This window comes from Lepeophtheirus salmonis, chromosome 3 (genome assembly GCF_016086655.4).
Source record: "Lepeophtheirus salmonis chromosome 3, UVic_Lsal_1.4, whole genome shotgun sequence".
NCBI classification, from domain to species: domain Eukaryota; kingdom Metazoa; phylum Arthropoda; class Copepoda; order Siphonostomatoida; family Caligidae; genus Lepeophtheirus; species Lepeophtheirus salmonis.
The window spans coordinates 14,663,881-14,677,339 of NC_052133.2; the positions used below are offsets into that span (position 1 = coordinate 14,663,881).

General features: G+C 29.4%; 1 protein-coding gene across 3 annotated transcripts in view; it reads left to right on the forward strand.

Moving 5' to 3' along the window:
- Positions 1 to 13,459, forward strand: part of LOC121114098 (uncharacterized) — a 436,583-nt gene that overhangs the window by 404,013 nt on the left and 19,111 nt on the right. For all 3 annotated transcript variants that reach the window (XM_071887046.1, XM_071887048.1, XM_071887047.1), the window contains one exon: positions 11,165 to 11,398. In XM_071887046.1, coding sequence (XP_071743147.1) covers positions 11,165 to 11,398 — 234 coding nt within the window. The remainder of the gene's footprint in view (positions 1 to 11,164; positions 11,399 to 13,459) is intronic.

Genomic DNA, 13,459 nt, shown 5'->3' on the forward strand with positions numbered 1-13,459 from the left:
TCCTTTTCTTCAGCTTATGCCCAAGCCTATGAATAGACATAATAATAGTTACGTTGTATCTTTTAGAGTAATATTAAAAGTAATCTCACGTATAGGTGATTGGGCATGAGTAGTTTGTTTACATACGACAGGATAGGGGCGCCACCTTTAGGTTACTTAATGTTTGTGTACGTATTTGTTTTTTATGACACCTTAGTACATCTGCGACATCTTGCTAATATTATTTTTTGTATATTTAGACAAATATGAATCACGTGGTCTTTGTTTTGCTACGTGCTAATGGCTTTGATTTTACTCCCATATTAGTATGTTCTAAACGTAGATTAATTGAGCTCGGAGTATCTATAGTTAGAGGTGTGTAAAACTTGTCTTAGAAAGCGGGAACGGTCTTTTCTAGTTGTTAATCTTTTCCGAATCTGATGTCTTAATTATTTAATTCGTGAAGACAATACACCAAAGTAGTAACTAGCATTTGAGCTCATGAAAAGTGAGCTACAATGTGGGTTTGGTCTGGAGTTTTAAGTAACGGTCCTTATTTAGGACTTAAAAACGAAGTTCCGTCTCGGTCTGGAGCAATTCAGTCCTACATATCAGCGCTAAAAACTTATACAGTTCGCTCCTATCTACTTTATATCTTATTTTTGTCAATCAGTTCTAGTACTCACAGCCAAAAGGGACAGATAGTCTTAAGGAACGTATGAAAACTAAACTGGACCAAATAAAAAAGGATCACCACAATATTAGTTATAAGTTTAAGTCTTTGTTAGACTCAATGTAGAATTAAGGATTGACATCAAAGTAATTCAAGTCTATATGTCCTTGCTATATAGGAAATGAGATTGGTGTTTATTACCTTTCCTTCATTACTACTTTCATCAAATGAAACGTCATGACAGCTACACGGCTCTCATCTCAAACATTTTAATATTGAACATGTCCATTTTTTTATTTTAACATACCAGCAATTCACAAAATCCCTACAAAATAATTGTCCATCTTTTTTTGTCTTATTTTAGTAAAAGAAAAGGTTGCGAGATCCCATATGAAAATCTCCATTTGTTTTTTCAAGGTTTTTGTACTAATCATTATATATATATATGGTTATATTTACCTTAAGTTAGATTAGAGTAAAAATAAAATATATGTGATAGTAAAAAAATAAAAAAAGACTCTCGACTAAAAGAAATTATTCATCATGTTATATTAAATTAACCATAAAAGATGATAGCTCTTTTGTGAGAATGAACAAAAATATACCATAATGTGTCTCTGGTAAAATCCCCTCTCCTTAATCCATGTCATTTTATTTTATTTCTATACAAAGAAAAAAGGCTCACATCAATATTTTTTGTTTTTAGTTCGAAATAATTTTATAGATAAGATAATTTCTTTATTCTAATTATACATAAAAATATATTGCCTATGGTGTAAAGGTTCTTTTTAACTACATATTAGACTATTCTTACTTTAACAGTTACGAACTCTTCTTTGTTGGACTAAGTAGTACAGTAGAACGGTTTGATTTTCAACTTTTTCAAATTTAGATTACGGGTAGTTCGGAAAAGCTGTCTTAATGTATGAAGATTACCAATACAAAATTTTATTTTTCTGCTCTGTCATCTTAGATAGCACATCTCGTTCAAAGTTTGAAAGGAGACAAAAGTTTTTGATTTGCTTAATAAGGATTAATTATTATTTTGTATTGATTGATTATGATAGACATTATTCTTACACATAAAAACATTCATAAAGTTGTTTTTTTCCTACAGCTGCCTTATGGAACAAAAAGAGAGAATAACATAAAAAATGATCTTTTTCTCCTAAAATGTAAAAAAAAGGATGCACGCTATGCGTGGATCATCAAATTTTTCTTACTCTTTATCATTTTTTGCTCAATAAAACAGTTTTAAAAAAAGGCTTTAATGATACTTTTTATAGGTTAAAAAAATGTTTATCTAAATTATTGTATACAAAATAAGTAAAAATGTATTTTTAGTATCTATATTCACAAGGTAAAGAGTTTTTGCCTTTTTTATAATTTGATCGAGATGTACGAACGTAAGAAAATGCAATTATAAATTGGTAATTTTTATACACCAAGGTAACTTTTCTACTCTACTTTAAATCGAAATTTAAAAAAAGTTGAAAATCAAACCTTTCTATTGTGTAGTTTTCCTAGAAAACTGTTATTCACTGACATCTTAGGAAATCCATTGTTATTTCTCAGAAAACTCTGAAATTTATCATAGGACGAGTAAAGTTTTCTTAGCCTAAAACGCTTTATTTATTATTTAAGTAAAAACTTCTTAGCATTTTTCACTAGATGTCTCTAGTGAACAATATCTAACAATTAATAAGTTGTGCTTAAATTATGCTTAAAGGTTAAGCATTCTAAAATGTAAGTAAAACAAAAGATCATTGGATACATTCTGGAGTATCTCTACGACAAACCTGATAAGTTGGAGTAGGTTACCAAAATAATTTGTGTTCGTTATAAGTCCAATACGGTTTCGAATGAAATAGTAAATCTGGGATTCCAAAGATTCCGTTTTGGTAATATGGACAACGTCGAAAATATTGATAAAATAATGGAAATCGTCGAGTTAGACGGACATGTAATTACTTATTCCATAAGGAACTGATAATTAGCCAGAAAACCTTTGGAACTATCAAAAATCGGATAATCCGAACTATGTTGATTTATTGCCAAAATAAAGTGAAAAAACACTCAGAACTTTTTACTTCACGTATTATTTTTTTGCTTGAATTTTCTTTTCAGATGTATGTAAAACGTTTCATAGAAGTAATATAATGATATAAAAAAATGATTTTTGGATTTTTATTTGTTATTACTCATTAATAATTACTTACTTAGCGTAATTGCGGACGCAAAATCAGTATATGTCCCCACTAAATAGCAGGGTTATTTCAGATGTACAAAAAAGTTGCAATTTTACACATTTCATTAAATAATACATAAAAAGGTATTTTTTTGTTATGTCGGATATGTGGAAGGAAAATCGTTTAAGGGATTAGGCAGGTCATATATGGGGACCCTAAAACCTATATAATTCATCTCTTGATCCTATCTCATGAAATTCTTAGAGTCCACTATGCAGAGGATTCGGAGAAAAGGATTTCCAAATTTTTACCAATTGACATAAAATAAATTTAGTTATAAAATTTATTCAAAAATAATTATTGCCCGACTGGCTCCTGAGTGATGTTCTGGCATTCTGCTTTTGAACTATTTTTTCTTGGTATTTATTAGCATACATTCTTCATGTAATTAAAAATTATTCAACAATATTAAGAACAAAAACAGCGCAATCGCATCAAATATATCATAGTAAACCCTCTCAGGTAGAAAGTTAAAAGAGATATTCATCTAAAATTCCAATTTAAATGAAATTAAAAGTACTCCTTCCAAGTTTCTTACCATGTTGCTCTTCAATGAATTGTCTAATATACAATATATGTTAAATGTAGTTGGACGCATTCCCACATGACGTTATCTGCCGTTTCATGTATTTCTTTGCAGAAAAATTATACATTTCATTCGTCTTTGAAAAACATGTCAGCGATTTCAAGTGTAGCTGCTAGTAATAGATATTTAAACTATTTTTAAGGAGAAGTGAGGAATTTAATTGTTATAGCATTTATGAAATCTGCTTTTGAGCTAAATTGATTTTGTATTAAAGAAAATCAAATGCTTTATTGTCTATGATACAGGATGCCAAAATATAACTATTAAAATGACTTTAAAAAAATAGATGTTAAATGTAGAAATTAAATAAGTTATCTTAATTTAATAAATCGTACCAATATAACCTCAAAAGCTAAATTTAAATTAGTTAAATTTAATAAAATATTTTGTGCAACTCTTTCCAGCAATATTTATTTTCCTATGGTTGTAGGTTTTTCTCCAAAATGGTACTCAATGCTGTTAGTTTAGACCAAGAGGGCACAAAGATAAGGAGCATCAAACTAGACCGGCTGATGGTAACTTATGCCATTATTGACTCTTGTTTTTGCATTCAATAGATCCTAGAGGGGGATTCAGATTGTGAACAAAATCCAATCATATTGTGAGGTTGAATTGACCTCTATAGAAAAAATTTGGGTATTACTTAAAGCAATGTTAGAAGATGTGTAAGACATCAACAAACTGAGGATCTTTTTACCCATGCATTAGAAATATGGGCAAAAAAAAATTCAGCCGACGTTGTTGACAATTCATCAATAATTTATCACGAATTATTTTATGAGTCAGGATCCATCCTTTTAATGCGAGATTTCCCTGAAGTTTTTATCAGAATTAAACTCTGAGAAATCCATATTTAACAAAGGCTAATGTAAGTTCAGTTGATACACAGCCTTCAAAACCAATTGTCAAGAACTGACAAAAAAACTCAAATTAATTATATATGTAATGAGGGAAGCGTTTTTGTTGTTTTTTGCAAGAAATTGCACGTAAATGTATTATGGATATATTTATGATAAATGTCATTAGTTGTTCGTCTAATCTTGCGTGTTATTACTCTCCATCAAATTATTCCCTTAAAAAAATAGAAGGAATTGTAAGAAGAATATATAACTACAAGGAAACTATTAATTTAAAAAATGTATACCTTGTCCACAGTGTTATCCCATGCGTATAAAAATTCTGATGGTGTTTTTGTTATCAGTTGGTTGAAATATAATTATCTTTTGTTAAGTTGTGAACAATTATCAACAACTATTGAATAATGATTCAATAGTTGAGAAAAAATGGTCATCCATGAAACAATGTGATGCCTTTTTTTTTCTGTGGGAAAGTTTATGAAATACTATAAAATAATGCCATGCGTCCTATATCTAAAAATATATTATATATATCTTGAAAGCAAAAAATAACTCCATCTTAAGTCCATCTATAGGAAATTGGTAGTTCAAATAAAAAATTAATGAATGAACTGGAAAATATTTTTTGTTAAGGTCCTTTAAAATTTCATTATTTGGTGCTTGTTTTTTAAATAAATACAATTTTTGATTAATACAGTTGTAAATATAATAAGAAATTGTACATGTTCACAAACATATTGCGTCCAAACAAATCACATATTTATATAATAATATATAAATATATTTAAATCTAGTCTTACAACCTCAAAAATTCATATTTTGATAAAACTTTACATAATACTAGCTTATCCCTGGGGTACTAACTATAGCATTCAATTCTTTGGATACACTATGAAAAGGATTCTGAGAAATTGGCTTGCAAAGTTTTTACAATCGAAAATATACCAAATGAAGTTATAAAAATCATTCCCTTGTAGATGCAAGTCATCTTTCTCCAAGGTTACGATCTAGCACACTGTTTGAGAGCTAAATGGGTAATGTGTAAAACAAAAAATACCCTATTTTATTGTCTATGACACATATATTGTAGTCCATTTTCTCGGAGTCCTCTGGAAAATAACATAATTATTTAATCTTTTCTTGGAAAAACACATATGTTTCCTATTTATACTGAATTATCGAATACTATGTAAACACAATTTCGTATCTTTTTATTAAGTAGTTCAAACAATGAAGTAAAGTAATAAAATAGGGAATGACGATAGTTGATTCGCAGAATGCATTTCTTTTATACTTTAATGTACTTTATGTGATTAAGTGGGGCTGTCATTTTCCTTAATGTTTTTGTGTGTGCACGTGGATTTTACAGCATTAATCATGTCCATAAACAATGAACAATGATATCACCATAATAGTCCATGGTTAATAACGTGGGTTTTTTTTCTATTCTTTATGTTGATGTGTCATTTTGATAAACTCATCCATTCAAGTCTTTTAGCATCTTGTATAAATTGAGTTATAGCTCTTTTCCTTGAACATTTCGCATAGTATAATGAGATTTCATAAATGACATCATTAGAGTATATTAAAGTAGTATAATATTCTTAATTCATGCATCTAAAGAATGATACATTTAATACAATTATACTTAGATACATTTGTAAAATATATTTTTCTTCATAAATGTAGGATAAAAAAAGTGTTACATATCAGTAGAGATAAAAAAATGAGTGTATTGGGCGTATTAAAAAAAATAATCATCCTCTTAAGGACATCAAAAACAATATGGAAGCCCTGGAAGTCAGCTTATTTTATGTTTGTATAGCGTTAGGAATGAGAAGGCAACGGTATAAATATACGTAAAATAAGAAGATCACGCTTTATTTGAAATTGTTATCTGAAGAGATTTTTTTTTATTATCCTTTCCTATTATCATTATGCTTTTATTCTTTTAAAGATAAAAATAAGTCTAAATAATCACTAGTGTGTGAAAGACAAGGGTAACTACGTATAAGCATTAGTTAAAGAGTTTTGAGTATATGTCGTACTTGGAGTATACATAGTCAAACAAATAAATCCAAAAGAACTTTGAATTTGTCAATATGAATAACGAGATTAAGACGGTCAAGGTCCTTTATTCAACAATATTGGCATATTTACGGAGGTATAAAACTTTACGTTCTAGAAATCATTTGTTATTTGTCTCGTATTTATAGCCTTCAAGCCTAGCTAGGAGTTAATTAAGTAAAAAGATAGATAGGACTGTGGAAGAGTAAAAAAGATCGAACTGATAAAAATTAAGGACTGAAAGTAGAGGGAGAAAAGACTAATTAGAAAGTGAGTCCTAGGACCAATCCAACACAGATTGTTAGGAACACGACTTTTGTAGAGTGATAGAGGAAGCACAGTTAATTTATCATGTAGGACTAGAAGAAATGTATTCTTCAACAAATGATTTCGTATGATGAAAACGAGACAATACAATATCTTCCCTGTTTTTGTATGATTAAAACAAAACTTCTTTTTTTTTCATAAATATTTATTTATGCATAATGACACGAAAAAGTGAGGAAATTTAACAAAAAGGTGTAAGACCTAGAAGAAAAAACAAGAATGTTATCTTAAATATCAATGAAATGTTTCAAAAATTCAAAATTCAGACGAAATACGATTTAATGAAATGAATTAACAGATTCTTGACAAAATTAGTACTCGGGAGAATGTGAAAGCGAGACTGATGGTCCTACTATTAATAACAATACTCGTTTACAACCTTGCCTGTTTTATGATTTTTGAAGAAGAAAGTTGAAGAAAAACTAGAGATGAAAAAAGTGTTTGGGATTTCGATATTTTTTCAAATATCTGTTTAAATGGAAATAGTCCATGAGGAAAGCTCTTTATTTTCAAATCCTTCTTTTGCAACAAAGTGCCTGACACTTTTCCTGTTTTTGTTGCAAATTTGCAACAAATTATCTAAGCTACTAAATTTAAATGATGTTGCAATTACCAATTCCAAATGAGCTTATAATTTTTCTATACCTAGAATTGATTTTGATTTATTTCTTTGTTTGTTAATTTCACGAATATGCATTTTTCCCCCTAGAATTTAGCAGTATTAAGTATTACATATTAAACAACATGTTTTTCAGAAAAAGTTTAAAAAGAGAATAACAACATAGGTTCTTATTTTTAATATGTGATAATATTCTAAAGCTTTCTTGTATATAAAGTCAGTTGCTACCATGCAACTAAATGCATTAAATCTATTATTCAATTAAAGTTAATTATTTATAAAAATACTTTCTTAGGTCTATTGAAGTAAAATGTTGCATATTTGAAACAATGTTAATTTGAAGTACTTTTTTTTCATCAATTTTAAAATTATCAACCGCATTAAATTATATTATAAAGATTGAAATATGCATAAATTGTTGATTCTCTTTAGTTCATTAATATTGTTTTTGTAAATGTCAAAAACTAATTAGTTTTTGACATTTACAAAAACAATATTTATGAACTATAAATGAAAAAAAATAACTTGAAGGGGTTAAACTGAGTGCTTGAGTGGATGAATTTGGATCTAGTTTCAAAACGTTCCTTTCAGCAATCAATAATCATTAGTGTTGTGGCAGTCCTTATTTATTACGTCTATTCCAGTCTTAGAACTGGTGCAATCAATCCTTGGGACCAGTCCTTCGAACTGTCAATAGTAGAACAGATATTTTTAAAAAAAGTAAAGTTGATTGACGTCATCAAGGACTGTAGATTATAAGTTTTTTTTCTTCTTTATTATTCCTTTAATTGGTCAAATGGAGTTGTACTGATTCAGTATACGTAAACATTATGGTATTGAATATACTCCATCTATCCTAGGAATCTTCATTGAAACATAAAGTACATTTTCTTCTCTAGAATAGATTGGCGCATACTTACGATCATTGAGTCCAAGAGAATAATTTCTCCCAAGTTCGTTGTCTATTGAGCACCGTCGTTCTATATAAGCTTTATGATTGAACTGGGCCGGACTAAGACTTAGCTGGAGGGGACAACAGACTGCAGTCCTAAATAAGGACTGAAACTACACTACTAATCATACAAAAGAAATATTTCTTTTTAATATCTGAGATGCTCTGAATATGGAAGGGAATGGTTTCATTGAGAATCAGAACTTGAAAAATTATTGGAATTAAAAGTTTAGGAATCAATGTTTTTGAGGAAAATACTAATAAAGTATAACATAAAAGATGTATTAAAAATAAATTCCTCAATTTTAAGGGATTTTTTTTACATATATATTTTTCTCCTTCGAAATCAAAAAAGTGCTCACATGACGATTTCTATTATTTTATCTATACTTTCGACTATTTGACTCCCAGAGCGTGATGCATCTTTGACATCAAAATCACCAGAACGGGATTGACGAAACCAAAATTTACATGATTGGCTGTCACAGTATCAGGACCATGAGCAATTCACATATCGTGCTAAATCTTATATTTATAACACTAGCCAACGTAAACCGATCACACTTACAGAGCGCGAGATACACATAAATAAAGCCACCTATTGGAATAATATTGTATTTATTGCTGCTACACGTATTATGAAATTAAAAAAAAAAAAAAAAACATTTCTTTCTTTTTCTAATTATACAACAGTAATTCTTCTCCACATTGCCCTAAGCAAGCTTAAGGACCTAATGTATTTTAAATCCCAATAGTGACATGAATACGTGTGTACATCTTTTAACTTTAAAATGAAGATTAATATGGGAGATAACAAAATACCAACCCAACAACAAAGAAGTCATTTTTTCTAATTCCCATTTTTTGCAGTGTTTTGTTTCTTCTACGAGAATAAACATACATAATCCTATTTCGAATGAGATTGTCAAAATGAATAAAAATAAAGAAGTTTCTACATATTATATACAACATGCATGAGACTTTACATTTGAGATGGAAAAAAAATGAATCCCACAAGACCTAACTGGATTTCATTAATCATTCGAGATCTTTATTACAACTTTTTAAGTAAATATTTTAGAATGAATGGTTTGTAAAGTCATTCTATAAGATTTGTGTGGTGGTACGCGGCATTGCCAAAGTTATTAGGTGTCCACGAAGATACAAACTTTTCAATATAAATATAAAAGGTAACTCCCAAAGAAAACATCATTCTTCTTCTCCGATTTTCATGAATATACTCAAACTTAGTTACTCAATGATATGATTTTCTGTCCTCAAAGCTCTCAAATCTATAGGTGTTCAGACTCGGTCTGAGGACTGAAATTTAATGTTTTTTTTTCATAATGTGGACATTTTGACAACTTTTATTTATTTAATAAGTAGTGCTAGTTCTTGTCTTTGACTGGAGAAATTAGGCATAGACAAACAGACGCACATTGTTTAAGTAAGAAAAAAGATAACTCGAGCCCTCAGTATTGCTTTCTGTTTTTTGTGGGTACAATCACACATAGTTACGCAATATTTGGATATGTTCTCCTCAAAAATAAAAGGATATTTATAACAATTTTTTTTTTTCGGGGGTAAAAAATTATATGACATGATGAGTACTTTAGTCTCTAGAGCGCCCTCTTGCTGAGATTTAACCACACACGCCCTTTTTTAATAATGAGTTCTCAACATGCATTAAAAAGGTTTAGTTGAGGGGGTTTGGAATCAGGCCTGTCAGGGAGCCAAAATTGTCAAAAAAGAGTTCAAAAGATTCTTGCAAGGGAGGGGATGGGTTTCTTTCATTGCTGGTATCAAAAAAGACCTCTCCCACCTCACAAGGGTATTTCTGCCATGTTTTTGATAGCCTTCTAGACAGTCTGTTGTGAAACTCCGAAATCTTTCGCTTGGGTTCTCACAAGCTGGAAGGAAATATGTCTGGGCTTTATTCCTTAGCTCGTACGGGTTCAGTTTGGCCTTCTTAAAGGAACTCTTCTTCCTCTCCAATTAACATTAAAAACTCTGCAACAAATCCCCAAAAGGTTACTACTCTCTGTCTTTTATGAGCAAGCATGAATGTACAATCAGGTTTTAAACATAATTGAATGAAGGAGAAAAGGAAGTTTACTACTCAGGAGTTAAATAAAAATGACAAGAGCTCATGGAAAAGAAAATTTATTCTTTAGATTACCAATTCAAAAAAAAAAACATACAGGTGAGCTTTAAAATACATCAGATTTTTTATGAATCCACTGTTCGGTGTTTCCAGTTTCCTTATCTAAAAGCAATGTTTAATCAACAAACAAAATCCATTTATTTCCATTCTCTTGAAATTACAAAACTGGGATCACAAAAAGTATTGTAACTTCTAAACTAACAGTGAGAATACAATGCAATTTTGACACAAATTTATGAAGATTAGTAATAACGAGTAATTACGTTGGTCTGTCAACAACTAATAAAACAATGAGTTATTATCATTTTGTTAAATAAATGAATCTCCTTTTGCAATAAATTCCAAACAAACATATTCGACCTTAAATCTCTTCAAATAGTCTACTAAATCGAATAGTTTTTTATAAAAGAATTATAAAAGGGTACAAATGCGTATATATAAATCAAATGTACATGCATATATCAACACATTACTTTAAAAAATGCATATAATATGCAAATGGAGTTGCATTACATTTTATGAAGGATTTTTATGTCTCATTCTTCAAAAATATCATACACTTTTATTTCATATTTTTATTTGTTTATAAATATACATACATACTTATTATTTAAAATGAAGCGATGTAGACTTCATTTATTTTGGAAAAACCATTAATTAATGTGTTATTGTTTTTTATATATATTTTCAGTTGATTTCCGAAATTGTCATATTCGAAATTCGTCCAGAGGACAACGGATTTTTTTATTGTTCGGCAGCAAATCCGGCTGGAGTTGTACGCGCAAATTTTACTCTTCAAGTACTATCCAAATCTAATATTGATCCTCAAGGCAAGACAACAAAGGACGTGTCCCTGGATGTTTCATCCATAAACTCTCAGACAGAAGAAGAAGAAAACTCAGAGACAGTTGTTGAAATGTTAAAGGTATTGTGTGATCTATGCATGTTCGTTATACATATATGTAAACCATCAAAATAAAAAGAAATGTCTGTATTAAATGTTTTGTATTCTTCCACCAATTACTCATTTTGTACAAATGAATTCAACCCAAAAAAGGAATTTATCGTTGAGCGATGAATCTAAAACTGATTTCAGTTTTTCTCTCAGTCTGAATTCTGAAATATCTGGGATTACAGTAATTCGGGACTATTATCATCCAGGGGCATTTTTTACCTTTAAAACAATACCCAAATGAAAAGAAGGATTAATGAATCTGCATCTTGTTCTGAAATCAATATATTTTCTTTTTTAGGCTGAAAAATCATGACAAACAACATTTTTCTTTAGACCCTTATATCTTAATCATAAGATATGGAGATGATGTATATCATAGCTGATATTATAGAAAAATATTCAATGTATAATTTAAAAAATAGGCATATCCAATGATTTTTATCCATTTTGATTTTTCTTAAATTCTCTACTCATCATGAACGGATTGCTTTATTGTTTCGATCCTGGTATATCATTCCCAAGGAAGGAGTTCACTCTACTCCCTTATGAGGTCCGGTAGTTTTCCTCCGATAAATTATCTACCCGTCGTCCTTTGTGGAATTCGGAATCCGAGTTCGAACCTCTCTTTAGATGGATGATCAAGTTAGAAGTATCTTCCTTCAACTCGTTGATCTTCCTTTGACGAGGCATTACGTCATGAAATTGGCATTTAAATCGGAAAAAAAATATTATAATAATGTTGACTCTTTGCTAGTAGACCCCATAAAAAGTGGAATCCTACCAGTTGGAACAAAAATCTTTGTAGATGCATAGATTTACCCAATTGTTCCCCTGTGTATTGGTCAATTTCTATCGACAAATGCAGTAAATCCAGTTAAAAGTAATTGTTATTTATTAAATTAAAAGTTAAGTATGTCATTTTATATATGAGGCTGCGATAATATACTGGTTTTAGATGTGCTCTAAACAAAACTCATCTTCAGAACATTAACACTTGACTACGAGTATGGTCAACAAAACAAATCGCTAATTGTTGACTATACTCTATTTTGCGTTGATCATCGACTAAAACAAATATAATTCATTATTTATGTGAGTATTTAACAATACATATGTTGACTTTTCACATTTACATAGTGAAATATAATTTTTTACATCTAAAATCAATATATTCTCGTAACCTCATACAAAATGGGCCAAAATATTTGAAATGGTTATGGTATTTTTTTAATAAATTGGAAACTTAATATACTACTTTGAAATCTAATGTCATATTTGAAGTTAAAAAATGTTCTCAAAAGTTTCAACATTTACATTATTAATTTGGCTTTTAATGTAATTGTAACTCGGGCTTTGATTGACAATACTTGGCAGATATTTTAATTTCTATAACTCATTGTTTTTTTTAATTTTTTATCATTATTTCTTCTAAAGAGTAAAGATCCAAACTTCCATTTCATAGAAAAAAATATAAACTTATTCCGTTATTATTGTTTTTCTCATATCATTATATTCTCAATGAAATTATATTAATATAACTTTATATTTAAGACTTGGATATGAGTCTCTTGGGTAATCAGAAGAGTATTTGAGCAGATCTTCTACAATAAGAATAATGTCTAATGCTGTTCTAGGAATCAATCAATGGGCCCCATGGAGATTCATCTCTCTTAATTATGTACCAACCTAAAATGAGTGATTATTTTTCCAAGTTGAGATAGATAATGTATATTATTTAAGTATAAAGAACAAAATAACACATTTTCGTTGAACTATAGAATGATGAATTTCTAAGGCTTTTGCTATCAACATTGTAAGTAGAATTTCAGAGTAAGAAGCCACTTTAAAAATACTATTTCAATAGGTGTTGTTAAGTTTGTTATCCGAAACCATCGCTTGTTTTGTAAAAGTAGTTTGCAAAAATATCGATTGATATCGAAATAGGTGATATTTTGTAATAGGATTACGATCATTACAATATAATTGCCATTAAAACAGCAATATGAAATTATTGAGCCTAAGAGATCTCAA